The 18,584-nt window shown below is 41.4% G+C and overlaps 2 protein-coding genes across 6 annotated transcripts in view; one reads left to right on the forward strand and one right to left on the reverse strand.

Moving 5' to 3' along the window:
- The window catches only part of LOC126195277 (DNA helicase MCM8-like), a 180,482-nt gene extending 172,651 nt beyond the window's left edge, over nucleotides 1-7,831 (reverse strand). Inside the window, exon 1 of one of the 3 annotated variants that reach the window (XM_049933825.1) lies at nucleotides 7,411-7,831. In XM_049933825.1, coding sequence (XP_049789782.1) covers nucleotides 7,411-7,543 — 133 coding nt within the window. In that variant the 5' untranslated portion in view covers nucleotides 7,544-7,831. The remainder of the gene's footprint in view (nucleotides 1-7,410) is intronic. The other 2 variants (XM_049933816.1, XM_049933834.1) reach the window with 2 other exon arrangements.
- Nucleotides 7,832-7,928: 97 nt separating this feature from the next.
- LOC126195294 (RAB6A-GEF complex partner protein 2) overlaps nucleotides 7,929-18,584 on the forward strand; it is a 93,589-nt gene continuing 82,933 nt past the window's right edge. For 2 of the 3 annotated variants that reach the window (XM_049933855.1, XM_049933863.1), the window contains exon 1: nucleotides 7,930-8,200. In XM_049933855.1, coding sequence (XP_049789812.1) covers nucleotides 8,079-8,200 — 122 coding nt within the window. In that variant the 5' untranslated portion in view covers nucleotides 7,930-8,078. Of the gene's footprint in view, nucleotides 8,201-18,584 lie in introns of all 3 variants that reach the window. The other variant, XM_049933846.1, reaches the window with a different exon arrangement.

The following is an 18,584-nucleotide window of genomic DNA, read 5'->3' on the forward strand; positions in this document are numbered from 1 at the left end:
GAAATTTCAGAATCTCAGTCAGCGATTGGAATGCAGGAGTAGCTTGATGCTGGTCCAATGAAAACATCAGAAATCTCTTATTCATTTGAGGAGGGAGTTCGGGTTGGTTGCACCAATAATCACATCCATTTACCAGTAGTTCATTTATTAACCTTAACACATACAAGGATCACAAAGAACTGACTTGAACATGGCGGAACAGCCAAAGTTAACGCTTAGAGTCCCAAGATGAGTGCATATCGATGTTGGTGTTGAGATTTCATCAGCACCACATAGCCCCCCCCCCCTTGAAAGGCCGGGGGGGGGGGGGGGGACTATGGCATCGGCAAGGGTGGTCCGTGGAGCCGTACAATGGTCAGCTGGAAGTCGTTGAAGCGAGCCGGGAAGCATTTAATAACAGAGATGTTATAGCTTATCGTACCTATCATGTTGGAGAAGTTTTCAACAAAGATACGAGTTCATCATATTTTACCTCTACAATGCCATTTACGATAAGGACAAGGAATCATAGGAAAATAAATGAGCAGGAGAGTGTTTCTGTTTGGGCTAAAGGTGGTTGAAGATGTGCTAAAGTAAAACTTATTGGTGATATAACACATTATTATAGAAATTAATAAAGTTAATCTTTTCCTTTATATCCCGTGAATTTTTTTTTTAAACAATAAAAAAACTACACATTGATCTTGTCAAAAGCCGAGAAGCAATTCTTCTTGGTGTTGTAGCTCTCAGGGGCACTCTGGGATGCACACAGTGTCTCTGGTCACCTCTGTGAGCCGCGGCACATGTTCCGGACCGCCTTGGCTATGTTCCAGGGGAAGTGAGCGCTTCAAGGTCGGGGGCAGGCAGGGGGGGCCGGCCGGCGTCTCTAGTTTTAACAAGACGCCGGCCGCTGGAATATCAAGTGTGACGTCATCAAGGTCGTGGCACAGAGCCAAAGGCTATATTTGTAATGCTCTCAGTAAGACGGCGTCAGTCGTCGTGTAGCTGTGCGTGCAACAGCATTGGACGTCTCACAGAGATGCCTCGTTATAGGAGAAGTTGTTGAAGCGAGCCGGGTGTCAGACTGTGCGTGCTGGTCGTGCGGTGACAGGTAGGCCGGCGGTTTACGGGTGGAACGGAGTGACGACGATGATGTCTCCAGTGGGCGTGGCGAACACACAAAGCATGTCCAGGTTGACGTCTGGAAGGAAGGGAACACATTTCACCAGGTGGCAGGGAATGGCGGAGGTTGTGTCATGAGCACTGGATGAAGAGAAACACATGACGAACAGTGTATAATCGAGCAGTATTATTGAGATGTCGTGGATTATGTCCGGGGGAACAGGCACAAACACCTCTAGCGAGGGCACATTCAAGATGGGGGGGGGGGGGCGTGAGAAACCTCGACAGGGCAAGTCAGGCAACGGAGGAGAGGTCGAAGGGACCGGCGAATGGCTCGGCGGCGAGGGCGTGATCATAGCTAAGCTCGACATGGGGAGCATGGAGTCACTCTACAGAATGCATGAGACCGGAGTAGGGGACGAGGTCGGAGGAGAGCTTGACGATTGGAGCTGGAAGTCACTCGATTGACTGTGTAAGTCCGACCTGGAGGGAGTGGTCGGAGGGTTGTGAGCCACGACAGTGAGTTGTGTGGTCGTGGCCCGAAGGGGGGGAGAAGAAGGCTCAACATGAGCAGGTTTAAGTCTGTTGAGAGAGACTGTAACAGCTTAATCTTTCATCTGGATGTCACAGGTGTTGTCTGAGCGCCGGAGAACTCGGTACAGGCCGGTATATGGAAGTTGGAGGGGAGCACGGACAGTGTCATTTCGGAGCATGACGTACTCGCAATCGTCCAGAGATTTCGGGACATGAACCTTAGGGTGGGAATGGCTGGCGGACTGAGGGATATGGTAGTTGATGAAGTGGCGTCTGACAAGGTCCACGAAGGAAGGTAAGTCAGACTGAGGGAGAGAAGTGGAAGGGCTCACTAGTTCGCCAGGGAGAACAATGTTCTGGCAGTATACAAACTCGGCTATTGTGCCTTTGAGGTCTTCCTTATAGATCGTATGAATGCCGAGTAGCACAAGGAAAAGGTCCTCTGTCCATAGAGAGTCGTGGCATCGAAGAGCCATCTTGAAAGTGCGGTGCCAGCGCTTGACTAGCCCAATACTTTGCGGGTGATATGCTGTGGTATGGATGTGCCGGATGCCGCAAATGTTACAAATCCCATTGAACAGGGCCGACTCAAATTGTCTGCCCTGGTCAGTTGTGATGATAGCTGGACATCCGAAACGCGATACCTATGACTCGACGAAAGATCGAGCAACAGTTTCTTGCGTAATATTGGGGAGGGGGACAGCCTCGACCCAGCGAATTGTTTGGTCGATAGACGAGAGAACATAACAAAAGCCATTAGAGGGGGAGAGAGGGCTGACAATGTCAATATGAATATGCTGGAAACGCCCAGGAGCGATTGAAAAGGTGCCGAGGGGGGGTGAAGTGTACTTGTGTACCTTGCAGTGTTGGCACGCGACGTAGCAGCATGCCCATTGCTGGCAGTCCTTGTTGACATTTCTCCACACAAAGCGCTCCACTATGAGGCGGGTGGACACACGAGCACCGGGGAGGGCTAAATTATGCAATGCACTGAAGACAACTCGATGGAGCATGGTTGGGATGTGGGGGCGCAACGTGCCCATACTGTCGTCGCACCAGATCTCATCAGAAATGCCAGGGAAGGTGGTGCGGATGAAGTGTAGAGAAGAAGTAGAGTCTGAAATCAGGTTTTGAGTTTCTTCGTCGGCGGGTTGGAGGTTAGGCAGTTCAGAGAGGTCTAACAATGAATGGGCAGTGTCGACTCGTGAAAGGAAATCAGCAACTATATTGTCAGCACGCTTTATGTGTGTGACATCGGTGGTAAACTGAGATATGAAGTTCATGTACCTGAAGCAGCGAGGAGGCAGGTCAGCTGGCGGGTTTGTGGTCCGTTAAAAGATAGAAAGGGCGTCCCTCAACATCAGTCTTAAAATGCTTGATCGCTTCGTAGACCGCGAGCAATTCCCTGTCAAACACGGAATATTTCTGTTGTGCATTGGTGAGCTTGCACAAGAAGAACTGCAGAGGCGAAGTTTGGCTGTCGATTGTATGGCTAAGGACAGCGCCGATGGCAGTATCGCTCGCGTCTGTGGTGATGAAAAGCTGCGCATTGCGATGAGGATGCGCGATGGTGCTGGCCTCGCCAAGAAGATTTTTGAGGGCAGTGAAAGAGTCAGTCATAGCAGGGGTCCATGGAACAGGCCGAGATCCAGAAGTGTTGGTGCCTGCCAAGGCGTCCATCAGTGGAGCCTGAATCTCCGCAGCCCGAGGAAGATGACGGCGATAATAATTAACCGTCCCCAGAAAGCGCCAGAGCTCTTTGAATGACGAAGGTCTGGGTAGGTTTAGTATTGTTTGTACTTTCTCAGGGGGCGGTGAAATGCCGTCGGCAGAGACCCGAAAACCGAGAAAAGTGACAGCAGGTTGATGTAGCTGCAATTTGTCCTGGTTGGTCTTGATGCCTGCTGCTGCGAGAGTGTTCATAACAGTTTGCACATGTCGAATGTTATCCTCGATGGAGGAGCTGAACACAAGAATGTCATCAAGATATGCAAAGCAGAATTTTAGGTCGAATAGCACTTCGTTGATGAATCGTTGCCAGGTCAGGGTTGCGTTTTTCAGACCGAAGGGCATCAATCGAAACTGAAATAACCCGACTGGGGTGGTGATTGCTGTCTTCTCGAGGTCTTCAGGTGTCATGCAGATCTGGTGGTAGGCCCGTTTGCAATCAATGACAGAGAATGTGGTCGCACCTGCAAGGGAACTGGTAAAATCGGCAATGTTGGGTATGGGGTAGGTGTCCATAATTGTTCGTGCGTTTAGTCGACGGTAGTCTCCGCACATGCGCCAGGACCCATCTTTCTTGGGTGTCTTATGTATGAGCGTAGACCAGCTACTGGCAGAGGGTTCAATGATGCCGGAGAGGCACTCGGGACAAATTCGACGTGGTTTACTGGAGATCGGGGGACCTGGCGTGAGGCGAAGCTTGTGAACCGTGCCATTTGTGACAACAGAAATGCTGCTGGCAGCACGGGAGGCGGTTTGTTTACAATGTGTGGCAGACGGGGCAGGCGAGGCGTGGTCGTGGTGTTCGGTGCCACTCGGCGGTAAGTGTTGTAGAATGTTCGGAAGAACAGATTGAGTTGAGTTCGTCGGGGCACTGCCTAAATCGAGCTGTTGTTGCTTTAGTATTCCAGGAGAGTGTGCCTCCAGGGGATGTGGCAACGACGGCTGTTCAGCTGGCAGCATGAAGGTGACACGTTGTGGTTGAGGATGATCTGTCGCGACGCGGAAGGCCGACACAGGTGAGACACCATAATGTGTCGATTGCGGTTGCGGAAGCTCAACATGTTGCAGGGTGTTCGGATTGATGCGTCGCGGAAGACCAACGAGGATTAGGCACCATGATGTGCCAAGAACGGTAGCGCAAGCTCGATTGGAGGCGGCGCGGGGGCGACAGGTGAGAAAAAGTTCAAAGTTTGAGAACGCGTGTTACTCCGCAGAAAGTTCGACGTATGACCAAAGCCGAGGTCACCTGTGTTGCAGGGAGGCTGCAGAGGTGCAGGCTGTCCAGAAGCAAAGTGTGGGAAATGATGTCGAACATGGGACAGAATGTGTGAATGTTCACTGTTCATAGTCACTCCACTCAAAACGGTGTGCGGATAAGGTGAATGTCGTGGCACAAAACACTGAGATGTAGCAGTGGGACAGAGGTGGAGGTCAGGTACAGATAACAAGTTATTGTTCCTGTTGCAGGCTGAGGTATCGAAGTAGGAAGGCATGTGCTGGTGCTGAACCGAGGCCAGAGCAGGGCGTGGTCAGATGCTGAGGAGGTTGACCTATGAACGAAGCAGTTACGGCCACGTGGCAGGTATCCGCGTGGTACTGCACAGATTTCGGCATGGCAAATAGTTGTCTTGGCGGTAGTAAGTTGTCCGACAAAGCATTTGCAGAAATCAGCATTGGGCCCACACTGCATGGAGATCCGTAAGAAGTAACTGCACAATCGATGAGGGAGGGCACATGTGGCGCAAACAAAGGCGTTTCATAGCCGGAGTCATATGTACTCCTAACCTCACTTATTATTGTAGGCTCGAAAACGTCCGGCGAAATCGGCAGAATCATCGAGTGAGAGGCATCGTGTTGCAGTCCTGGCGGGTGTACATCGCCCGCAACACAATGCATGTCGATCACAAAATCCGGCGTTAGGTGCTGGGCTGAAGTCATTGTTCGAATGCTGTGTCAATGTAATACACGCGAAAATAACCATCGCGGAGGTCGCAGACACAATAAAATGGCGAAAACAGATGATGTTGCAACTTGGGGTCACCAGTGAGGAGGGTGTTCAGGTTCGTTGCACCAATAATCACACCCATTTAGCAATAGTTCATTTATAAACCGTAACACATACAAGGATCACAAAGAAGTGACTTGAAAATGGCGGAACAGCCAAAGTTAACGCTTAAGAGTCCAAAGATAAATGCATACTGATGTTGGTGTCTATTTCATCGGCGCCACACATTCAATGAAAATAAGAGAGAGTTGCTCACATTAAAATCTTCATCTGTATCTTCTTTTCAGGTACTGATGAGAACAAGACTTGCTCTTGCCTAATATTTTTAGACTCTACTACACAAAGTCAAAATAAGTGGGTAATTTTCAGACAGATAAGTTAACCGTAATTAACAGCAAGCCTTGCTATCCTCACAGGAAACTGAACTCACACAATATTGTATGCCGATGACAACTTTTCTACATAAAAGCTCAGATTTAGCCACACTGAAAAAATTGACCAAAAATACTCTTCCTCAATCTTTATTATGGTTCAAAACAAATGGTTTCTTGCTAAATGAAAGTAAAACCAAGGAACTTTAGCTTGAAGGAGATCCCTAACCACCATGAATTAGAAACTGCTAAATTTTTTGGTCTTACTATTCACAACAATTTGATCTGGGAACTACATTCCAAAAATGTACCAGGTAGGTTTTCAAGAGTTATTTATTTAATTATAAATTTAAAAAGACAAGTTCCAGATAACTACGTAAGATCAGCATATTTTGCTCCCTTTCAAAGCATTATATAATATGGAATTTTATTGTGGGATAGTAGTAGTCACATAAATGACATTTTATTTTTGCAGAAGAAATTATCAAGATTAATTACTGATTCTGGTAAATCTGAACACCGTAAACCTTTGTTCGTTAAACTGCAATGTCTGACAATAGTAAACCTATTCATTTATAACGTTATGTTGTACATTAGAAACAATGTTTCAAAATTTGTATTGAGAAGTGATATTCATAGCTATAATACTAGAAATAGAACATGGGTACACATGCCACATCATAGATCGTATAAGTACAGAACTCCTACCCAGTCCTTGAACTAAGGATGTTTAACAGACTAAGAAAAAATTTTAAGGTATTGCCTGTAAATATTTTTAAAACCAAATTGTATACGCTACTAGTAAACAATCCTTTTTACACTGTTGAGAAATTTTTTAAACATGAAAGTAGCCTACTGCTTTGCAACATGTAGTTTCAACTTTTATACATTTCAAGTAAACTAAAGTACACTGAGAAATGTACACTCTTGACTTTGTCTATTGTTGTAATGAGCTGAATGGCAATAAAATTTTATTATTGTTTTTATTTTTATTATAACTGGGTGTAGCACTTTGTAGGCATATGAAATGGAATGATCACATTGGTTCTGTCGTGGGTAAAGCACATGGTAGTCTTCACCTTATTGGTAGAAACTTGGGGAAGTGCAGTCAGTCTACTAAAGAGATTTGTAACCAGCCACTCGGGCGACCTATCTTTGAATATTGCTCAAGTGTGTGGGACCCGTAGCAAAAAGGACTAACGGGGGATACTAAACGTACACAGAGAAGGGCAGCAGGAATAGTTACAGGTTTGTCTGATCCATGGGAGAGTGCTACAGATACTGAAGGAACCAGAATGGCAGTCTCTTGACGACAAACGTAAACTATCCAGGACAAATGTAAACTATCGAGAGAAAGTCTGTTAGCAAAGTTTCAAGAACCCGCTTTAAATGATTACTCTAGGGATATACATAATATCGCTCACACAGTGATCGTTAGCATAAGATTAGAACCATTACTGCAAGCAAAGAGGCATTCAAACAATCGTTCTTCCCCGCTCCATACGTGAGTGGTACAATGGGACGTACCCTCTGCTATGTACACCACGGTGGTTTGCTGAGTATAGATGTAGACGAAGGAAGGGTGTGAATCTTTCTTAGTAGCCTAATGGGAAATTAAAACTTGTGCATGTGTCTCCTATCTGTTAAAGATATTAACAGTGCAAGACTTACTGCTGAATGTTGTTCTTCCTCTGTCTTGAGCCCGTCCTCTGCCGTAAAAATTGGAATTTCTTGGATAAAAGCCCCGTCCTCTCCATCGTGGTTTCCAGTTGCCCCTGCTACCACCTGGTCGCGATGTATCCATGACCACATTAGTAAACTTATTCGTACGTTAAAACCCTTTTTTCATTTATCGCTTGTCTCAAGAAATGTGTAAATGTTGGAACCGAAATGTATAATAGAATCTACACAATATCTACTTCGTAAATATCCTACACCTCATGTCATAAAGCGCGCTAAATATAAAAACAACAGACAGTCTCAAAAGCAAAAATCTGCGTGTCGTTGCTAATTGTACCAGAAAACCTGTTGTTGAAATCCCAATGCAAGATAGCAAAGTGTATTCTGACTAGTGGTTTAATGACGGGTAAGATCGGACGCTTCTGTATTTCCATTTTCTTTCTTTACTCTTGTTTTGACAGTCGTATAAGCAGTTTTCAAATTGTGACTGTCAACATCACGATCTTTAACTGGTACCAATAGGATCTCTGAAACGGAGAGACTGTCACACAACGTTGTCGTCGAGATGTAAACAATGTGTTGCCGTACAGTGTCGTGTTTGTAACAGTAACTTTTAAATGTAGTTGGAGTGTGCTTGTCAGGTGTGTGAGAAGCTAACGATGATAGACGTTACAGCAAAATTAGTGAGAGGGCCTGTTTACTTAGCTGGAGAAGCCGTGGAATGTTACATTACTTTTTCAAGCCCCCTGCCAGCTTCACATGTAAGATCTCAAAGCAACAGGTAAGATTGTTAAGGAAAGGAAGGAGGAGTGAAAAAAGACCTTATTGAAGACTATGCCTCGCAACAAAATAAAACGCCTGCAGTGCATCCAGCCAACGGCGAGGACCCAGGCCATCAGAAAATAATATTTGGGCATAGGGGCCTACATCTATAACAGAAGTTAAAGGGAAAAAATCGTGTTGTTGATGTATAAAATAACTACACCCAGCAATATTTTGCAGCAAAAGTAACAGCTGGAATTGGTTGCATGAAAATTAGCAGGAAAAAGCCCTACCCCCTGAACAAGCATCTACGCCTATATCCCTCTTGCTCTAAAGATCCCTTATGCAGGAGAACCTTCAGGGACATGGATCTATTGGAGGTAGCCGTTATGAAAACAGAATCAAGCCATAGAAACTTAATTGTACTATTAATTAACAGTTTATCTCGATATATGCTAATACCAGCTAAATATAACAATGTAAATTAAAAAGAAATGTGCTAATTTGAAAAAGAACTACTGCTTCCTCCATTATTTTAAATAGTGGGGTAGCTACTTTTTATATCCTATTTGGAGCCTAGTATTTACTTGATTTTTGTACTTTTCATAGAGAATAATTACATACAAGTCTATGAAGACTGAGTCTTGTTTATAATTTATAGTTGCGGCACTGCTTTGCAACATAAATTTAATATAACTTTTACTTCAGGTGTATTGTAAATATAAAAAAATGACTCATTTCACGTGCTTCCAAATCCCACACAACTCGATCCATGGAGCATGAAATAAAATCAATATCAATTAACATTACTGCTTGCTATGTAATTTATAGGAGAACTTTTCAGTCCATGAATCTATTTAGACAATTTGTTGAGAGAATTCTGTATGTTCAAATAATCAGATTGAGATGAGAAATAGCTCTGACAGAAATAACACCCAATCAAATCATTGGCCACCATATTCAGTGATAGTTTACTTATTGGCGCAGCAATCATTCATACCCACCAGTAAACAACCAAAGAGAGGTGCATTAGATTTACTTGTACAAGCATTCCCAACAGACATTAGATTTAAAAATAAAACTTCAAAGGAGATTATGAAATTCGTCAGCTCAGCAAAGCTATTTATGATGATTTTTCCATGTGAATTGTAAAAACTGCACCAGAGCTACATTTGTAATCAATCAATGACTGGGGTATATTCCCCAAAAGACTTAAATTAAAGTAGTAGTAACACCCACTTGCAAAATTGTAGATAAGCAAACCACCTCTAATTTCACCTATTTCAATTCTTGCAAGCTTGTTACAGTACTGACATTTATCTCATCACAACTTGTTATTGCCTCTTAGTTCAGTTTTCATAAAGACCTCAAGTGAAGTCTGATAGAGTTAGAACAAGAAACATTGTTCTTGAATTATGTGAGCTTGTTAAAATCGAACTTTATCTAGCAGCTATTTTCCAATGGATGATGATGCTCTCGATGTATAATTGAGGTTGCAGTTCAAATTGCTGGTCACAATCATAATAAGCACAACATATCCCCCCCCCCCCCCAAAGCCCTATATAAGATCACAACGCCCTGCATGTGACATACAAATACTAAGTATGTGATATTTACTTCCCAGTTTTAATGTTGGACTCCATTTATTGTGTGATAAGTAATTATTCATTTCATTACAATTTTCAAATAATTTATGTTGATGTATTGGAGACATGTCAAACTTTACAATAAGAACATTTTATGCTATTTTATATACATATTTGAGATACAGCTACACAAATACTTATGGGTCATTCCACGTCAAAGGGACTGATATTAAAATGTGTCCCCACTTGGCCCTCTCCAAATGTAACGAAATTTGCTGTGTGAGTTCTATATGGCATTAAATGGTCGTATACCAAATTTCAGTCCAGTATCTTCAGTGTTTGAATTTTTAGGGGCTTTTAAAGAGAGGCTACTCATCTTCGCATCACATACAAAGGTGCAAATGTGCCAAGTTTGCTCGGCTTTTTAAAAAGTTCTAGAAAACATTTCGCCATTTGCTTTAATATACATAGACAATGTTTTATGCTGAATCACACCATGGCAAAAATTAGGGATTTAGCCACTCATAAATATAGATAAAACCCTATAAAGTGGCTAAAAAATTCATCGCACAATTCTGAGAGCCAAGGTTTGACTAACCACTGCTACTTTTCATATGAACCCATCACACCAAAACTTCAGAAGGTTATTTCTGCCCATGATGTCTATATGTGGATCAAATTTAATTAACATTGGATGCCTAGATGAAAAAATATATGTATCTGCAAAGTTGGCCAAAATTTTCTACGTGCAAATTTTAGGGTATTTTTGGGGGCAATAAGTCAACTGTGTCTTGTTCAATCCTTTTTTTCTTGCCACAGCCGGAAAGAGCATGCCTTAAGCTTTCAAAGGTATATCATGTAATTTCTGGATCTTGCATATTGAAGAGTAAGAATAACTATTGAAAGTAGGGAAAATGGATTATTGATAAATACAAAAAATTAATAAAATTTGAAGTTGTAAGTAAAAAAAATGTTTAATTGTTGTGTCTTTTAATAGTACAAGATTTGCCTGTGATTTAGGGAATGTGACTATGCTAATAAGAAGTGTTTTTGCATTATTTTACAGTATAGAATATAAATATAATAACACTTAACAAAATGCTCTTAAGATTATAAAATCTAGATCATAATGGAACATTATGTTGCTTAATAATGTTTTAACACTACAACGTATGGTGATGCATATATGCATTGTCACTCAGTTTCCATCGGCATTACAAAGCAGCAATAGTTTTTTAAGGCTCTATCCTTACAGTAGTGGTACATTGCTGAATCACCTCTTTCAATTGTTGCTTTCAGTATAGTCAGTTTTCGTAGTGTTGGTCTTCTGTGCGGTGTAATCTTTGGTGTTGACATTGTACAATCTTAGTGTTCAGTACTGCGTGTTTGAATAATCAATAATCATTGTTGTAGCTGAAGGTAACCAAATATTGACGTCATACAATTTGTCCAAATGCTGTGATGATAGTATTCCAGACATATGCTTTGAAATGCAAATTTGTATATTTTATGTACAAAGAAGCCTGATCCACTATACTTCAAACCAGAATATGCATGAGCTTTCAAACTTGCTGGTCATTGCACCCTGCTACTTTGGTGAATCAGACAGAGCTGATTGTCATAAGTCATCACCTCTTTAATGTGGAAAAAGTCAACTACAGTCAGTTAAGGAAATGTTACCAGTGGGCAAGGAGCTTCTACAGTGTAGGTCTAGGCTTGATTCTACGGAAGATGTCCATATTTGTCCATACCATTATGCCTTGTTGATGACAAAATTTCAGTTACTGCAGAAGACTTGCTGCAACCCACTTGGTAAAGAAAAACATCTAATGAAGAAAGCTTTAACACCAGTAACCATTGCAATGTCTGACAAATTGAAGTTACTGACTAACGAAATTTTTAAACCTGGTTGGAAAATTTGTACCAAATGTACTCATGAAGTGGCCCAAAAAGAATCATCCCACCAGAATAAGCCAGAATCACCATCCACTGAAGACACGGATGTTGTTGATGCTTGCTTTACTGCTAATACTTCATCATCATAAATTGGAGAGTCACCATTAAAACTTCAATGTGAAGAGTAACCATTAAAACTTCAACGGATCAGCAAAAGGGATTCAATGGGCCACATAAAGTGCAAAGTTCTGTAAGCCCAAGGCAGCATTACTAAGGTAATTGCCACAGCTGCTGGTGTGAGCCAAGTAAATGTTGCTCGACTGCAAAAGGAAGAGCGCCAAAAATCTAAAGACGTGGACATTTTAATGGAAGAACTTAAGATTAAGCTTCAGACTTCAGGCAATTGCAGTAAAATCCAAATTTTGACCCCGGCCCCGAGTAGCTGGACTATTAAGAAAAGGCTAAGGAATTCGCTGTTTCAACTAAGATGGTGAAGAATGCTAGGAAAGTAAAGATGGAAGATGGATTTTGGCAACACCTGCAAACGGAAAAAGCTCAGTATTGAAGTAAAACAAAATGTCCTCACCTTTTTGAAGCTGTTTTTTCTCGTTTATGTCCTTGCATAAAAGATTGTGTTGCAGTGAGAATAAACGGGGACAAGATTAACAAGCAGAAATGCCTACTTCTTTGTAACCTGAAAGAAATGTTCATTGCTTATTGTAAGCAATATGGAAATCAACTGAGATTCTCTATTTTTGTGAGCTCAAGCCGAAATGGTGTACTGCAGTTGGTGCTTCTGAATCACATTCAGTATGTGTGTGTGCAATTCATCAAAATGTCAAATTAATGTTGGCTTCAGCAACATCCATCCAAGATGACAACAAAAACTTGATGAAATAAACTGTATGCAGTTTGGAATAAAAAAAACTGTATGCTGCAATGCCCGGAGAAATGTCCAGGAAAAATGCAGCTAGAGGCTTTTCTTGAAGATGCTTTTAAAGATGACGACTCTGAAGAAACAATGGAATATAAGCAATGGTCCTTACTAACAGAGGCACATTAGAGACATGTCAGAGAACTATTGAAGATTTGATTGAGGCACTGATTTTGAAAACTACCAGTTTAAGATGGAATCACTTTGTGTCAAAATTATTATTTATTTGTTGTTCAAGATGCTGTGCAAAGATTTTGAGAATATTCGGGCCACATTCCATCCATTTGTTGTCTATTTTAGTGGCAAAGAATGTCAGTATTAGCATTGGTATGATCATCAACTGTCTCCGTCATTGCTGTTCATGCATTTCAAATAAAGTTAATAGTGTATTTAAAGACAAAGATTGAAAATGTTAAGAACATTTATTACTTTAGTGATGGTTCAGCTGCTTAGTATAAGAATTTCAAAAATGTCATCAATTTATGTCTGTACAGAAAGGATTTTGACATCACAGCCAAACGGATTTTTTTTTTTGGAACAAGCCACGGTAAATCGCTTTGTGATGGCATTGGAGGAACAGTAAAAAGACTAGCAGCCTGTCCTAGTCTCCAGATCCCCTTAGATAACCAAATATTAACTCCATACAATTTGTCCAAATTCTGTGATGATAGTATTCCAGGCATAAAGTTTTTTATGTACCAGAAGATGTGGTTCATGGTGTGGGTTCCTGTAGTCATGTCCTAGTTCATGAACCATGGGCAACATATGAGTGGCCAAGTAAGTGGTCCCGACAGTCGGGGTACCAGTTACTTTGGAATAAGGTCACCTTCGTGCTCATACGGCAAAAACTACCAAATCCACCCGTTAGTCCCTCAACCGTTAGGGGTAAAACCCAATGGGACTCGGGGCAAGTAAGGCTAGCAACCAGCTTCCCTGGTACTGTAAATATGATGCTGGCAACAATCAGGGCAAAATGCCTCGGATCTTTGGAGGTGACGGAGTCCCACCTCTAACTGACAAACCAGGGACTCCTAAGATACGACTTGTCAAACAAATGGTAATGAAATGGGGAGCTATTAATATCAATGGGGGCTACTCTGGGAAGAAGGTAGAGCTGGCAGAGGCTGCAAGTAAGATGGGGCTGGACATTTTAGCTGTTAGTGACATTTGGGTAAGGGGTGAGAAAGAAGAGGAAGTGGGAGAATACAAGGTCTACCTGTCAGGAGTCAAAGCAGGAATAGCACGATGGGGTGTAGGGCTTTACATCAGGAAAGAAATGGAACCCAGCATAGTTGCAATAAGGTATGTAAACGAATGACTGATGTGGATAGATTTGACAGTGTCTAGCAAGAAAATTAGGATTGTGTCAGTATATTCACATTGTGAAGGGACAGATCAAGATAAGATGGATAGTTTTTATGAGGCACTCAGTGATGTAGTTGTTAGAGTAAAGGACAAGGACAGTGTTCTGCTCATGGGTGATTTTAACACCAGGATTGGAAATCGAACAGAAGGGTATGAAAAGGTTATGGGTAAATTTGGAGAGGATATGGAGGCCAACAGGAACAAGAAACAACTCTTGGATTTCTGTGCCAGTATGGGCTTAGTAATCACAAACTTCTTTTTTAAACATAAGAACATTCACCGGTATACTTGGGAAGGCAGGGGAACCAGATCTGTCATTGACTATATAATAACAGATCAGGAATTCAGGAAGGCTGTGAGGGACACATGTGTATTCAGGGGATTCTTCGTTGACACTGATCATTATTTAATCTGCACTGAAATTGAGATTGTGAGGCCGAAAGTGCAGGAGGTCGGGTCCATATGTAGGAGGATAAGAGTGGAGAAACTTCAGGATAAGGAGATCAGGCACAAGTACATAACAGCGATCTCAGAAAGGTACCAGTTAGTTGAATGTAGTCAATTACAGTCATTGGAAAAGGAATGGACAAGGTACAGGGACACAGTACTAGAAGTGGCTAAAGAATGTCTTGGAACAGTAGTGTGTAAAAGAAGGATGAAGCAAACAGCTTGGTGGAATGACACAGTTAAGGCAGCCTGTAAAAGGAAAAAGAAGGCGTATCAAAAATGGCTACACACTAGAACTCAGGTAGACAGAGAGAGTTATGTTGAAGTAAGAAACAAAGCCAAACAGATAATTGCAGCATCCAAGAAGAAATCTTGGGAAGACTTTGGAAACAGGTTGGAGACTATGGGTCAAGCTGCCGGAAAACCATTCTGGAGTGTAATTAGCAGTCTTCGAAAGGGAGGTAAGAAGGAAATGACAAGTATTTTGGACTGCTGGTGAATCCTGTGGATGCCTAGGGCAGATGGAGGAAATATTTTGAAGAGTTGCTCAATGTAGGTGAAAATACGATCAGTAATGTTTCAGATTTCGAGGTAGAATGGGATATGAATGATGATGGAAATAGCGTCACATTTGAGGAAGTGGAGAAAATGGTCAATAGATTGCAGTGCAATAAAGCAGCTGGGGTGGATGAAATTAAGTCAGAACGCATCAAATACAGTGGAATGTCAGGTCTTAAATGGCTACACAGGATAATTGAAATGGCGTGGGAGTTGGGACAGGTTCCACCAGACTGGACAAAAACGGTAATCACACCAATCTTTAAACATGGAAACAGAAAAGATTGTAACAACTACAGAGGTATCTCTTTAATCAGCGTTGTGGGTAAAATCTTCTTAGGTATTGTTGAAAGGAAAGTGTGAGTATTAGTTGAGGACCAATTGGATGAAAATCAGTGTGGGTTTAGGCCTCTTAGAGGTTGTCAGGACCAGATCTTTAGCTTATGGCAAATAATGCAGAAGTGTTATGAGTGGAACAGGGAATTGTATCTATGCTTTATAGATCTAGAAAAGGCATATGACCGGGTTCCTAGGAGGAAGTTATTGTCTGTTCTACGAGATTATGGAATAGGAGGCAATCTTTTGCAAGCAATTAAAGGTCTTTACATGGATAGTCAGGCAGCAGTTAGAGTTGACGGTAAATTGAGTTCATGGTTCAGAGTAGTTTCAGGGGTAAGACAAGGCTGCAACCTGTCTCCACTGTTGTTCATATTATTTATGGATCATATGTTGAAAACAATAGACTGGCGGGGTGAGATTAAGATATGTGAATACAAAATAAGCAGTCTTGCATATGCGGATGACTTAGTTGTGGTGGCAGATTTGATTGAAAGTTTGCAAAGTAATATTTCAGAGCTAGATCAGAAATGTAAGGACTATGGTATGAAGATTAGCATCTCCAAAACGAAAGTAAAGTCAGTGGGAAAGAAATATAAACGGATTGAGTGCCAAATAGGAGGAACAAAGTTAGAACAGGTGGACGGTTTCAAGTGCTTAGGATGCATATTCTCACAGGATGGCAACATAATGAAACAACTGGAAGCGAGGTGTAGCAAAGCTAATGCAGTGAGCACTCAGCTACGATCTACTCTCTTCTGCAAGAAGGAAGTCAGTACCAAGACTAAGTTATCTGTGCACCGTTCAATCTTTCGACCAACTTTGTTGTATGGGAGCGAAAGCTGGGTGGATTCAGGTTACCTTATCAACAAGGTTGAGGTTACGGATATGAAAGTAGCTAGGATGATTGCAGGTACTAGTAGATGGGAACAATGGCAGGAGGGTGTCCACAATGAGGAAATCAAAGAAAAACTGGGAATGAACTCTATAGATGTAGCAGTCAGGGCGAACAGGCTTAGATGGTGGGGTCATGTTACATGCATGGGAGAAGCAAGGTTACCCAAGAGACTCATGGGTTCAGCGGTAGAGGGTAGGAGGAGTCGGGGCAGACCAAGGAGAAGGTACCTGGATTCGGTTAAGAATGATTTTGAAGTAATAGGTTTAACATCAGAAGAGGCACCGATGTTAGCACTGAATAGGGGATCATGGAGGAATTTTATAAGGGTGCTATGCTCCATACTGAACGCTGAAAGGCATAATCAGTCTTAAATGATGATGATGATGATGATGATGATGATGATGATGTACCAGAAGAAGAGATTGAAAAAAATCAGCCTTATTAAGGAACAAGGCTGCCATGGGACATACAGTATCTGGAACAAGAGAAAATCGTCAATTTAAGCAAATTAATTGTAATCAGCTCAGAGCAAGCAGAGTTTCCAGTGAACTACAGCATTCACAGGTCATGCCTTCAAAGCAGATGAAGAAATTCCAATAATCTCCGTTGCAAGTTTACAACCGGGACAATATGTTGCATGTATTTATGACAATTTTTGGTGGGTAGGAAACATGTGTGAAGTTTCACATAAACAACAAAATGTCCTCATCAGCTTCATGCACCCACCGTGGTTCTGCTCATTCCCTCCACTGGCCAACTGCTAAAGACACCTGCTGGATTCCTGAGCAACATATTTTCATGACTTTAGAAGCACCATCAACATCATCATCAGGAAGGCAATACAGTTATCCACAATCTGTCCTTGACAAAATTGTAGAACTGTTTACACAAAAGTGGAACTGACTCTATAGTATTTCTGTATTGCAAATTTGCTGTGTTGTGTATTATATTGTTTTTATGGTATGTGTTAAATTAATGTTTGAAACTGATTTATATACTGTAATTAAAAAAAATTAATTATGGGACTTAATGAGCAAAGTGTTTCACTTTTCTATCTTCTTAAAGTGCTAAAAAAATAACTTTTGAAATGTATTCTTACTCATCATTACGTGACATCCAGAAATTACACAATATACATCTGGAAGCTTAAAGCATGCTCTTTCCAGCTCTGACAAGAAAAAAAGGATTGAACGAGACACAGTTGAGATACTGTCCCCCAAAGATACCCTAAAATTTGCACGTAGAAAATTTTGGCCAACATTGCAGATGCATATCTTTTCATCTAGGCATCCAATGTTAATTCAATTTGATCCACATATAGACATCACAGGGAGGAATAACTCTCTGAAGTTTTGGTGTGATTGGTTCATACGAAAAGTAGCAGTGGTCAGTCAAACCTTGGCTCTCAGAATACCGAGACAAATTTTTTAGCCACTTTAGAGGCCTGTATCTATATTTAGGTGTGGCTAAATCCCTAATTTTTGCCATGGTGTGATTCAGCATATAAAGTTGTCTATATTTATTAAAGCAAATAGCGAAATGTTTTCTAGAACTTCTAAAAAAGCCGAGCTAACTTGGCACATTTGCAGCTTTGTATGTGATGTGAAGATGAGTACTCTCTCTTTAAAAGCCCCTAAAACTTCAACCACTGAAGATACTGGACTGAAATTTGGTATATGACCATCCAGGACCATGTAGAACCTTCACACCAAATTCCATTAGATTTGGAGATGGTCGAGTAGAGACCCCTGGTCCCCTTGATATGGAAATGACACTTATTATAGTTTTCAGTACATGAAAAATGTGGGTATGTATAATACTCGTGTTCAAACTGTGAAACTGCCTCAGTTAATTGTTCTGTCAAATAATAGCACTTTTTCCCCAGAATAGTAAAAGCAATCTTTTCAGTGAACCAGGTTCCATGTTAAATAGTTGCTGTGTTTTATAATATTATAAATTTTTAATCCCATATACTCTGGTATTTGGGCATAAAGTTTTAAGTGATGTGTCAGAATTTTAAAAGTCTGTTGGCAGGTAGCGTGTGCTGTAGTTGTGGTGCAAATCCAGTGTGTTCTGGTTTTTGTATAACAAAATCAACACCTCATATATGAAAAGGAAAATAATGGATATTTTTAAATTTTTGACAGTAACCTGCAGGATATCCATTGTTTGGCAAATTTCCTAGTATTTTTATTTTTAATGCTAGTAGCCTCATGACCTTACTAAATAATGACTCAAAGTAGCGGTGACAGATTATCTTTCTGGTATTTATCTTTGTGGCATCTGACAAAACACACTTTGCAAATGCTAAGCTATTCACTTTATCTACCAAGTAGTCAATATGTATCTTCCAGTCTAAATTTTTGTTAAAATTTAGGCCTAA

The sequence above is a fragment of the Schistocerca nitens genome, chromosome 1 (genome assembly GCF_023898315.1).
Source record: "Schistocerca nitens isolate TAMUIC-IGC-003100 chromosome 1, iqSchNite1.1, whole genome shotgun sequence".
In the NCBI taxonomy this organism is placed as follows: Eukaryota; Metazoa; Arthropoda; class Insecta; order Orthoptera; family Acrididae; genus Schistocerca; species Schistocerca nitens.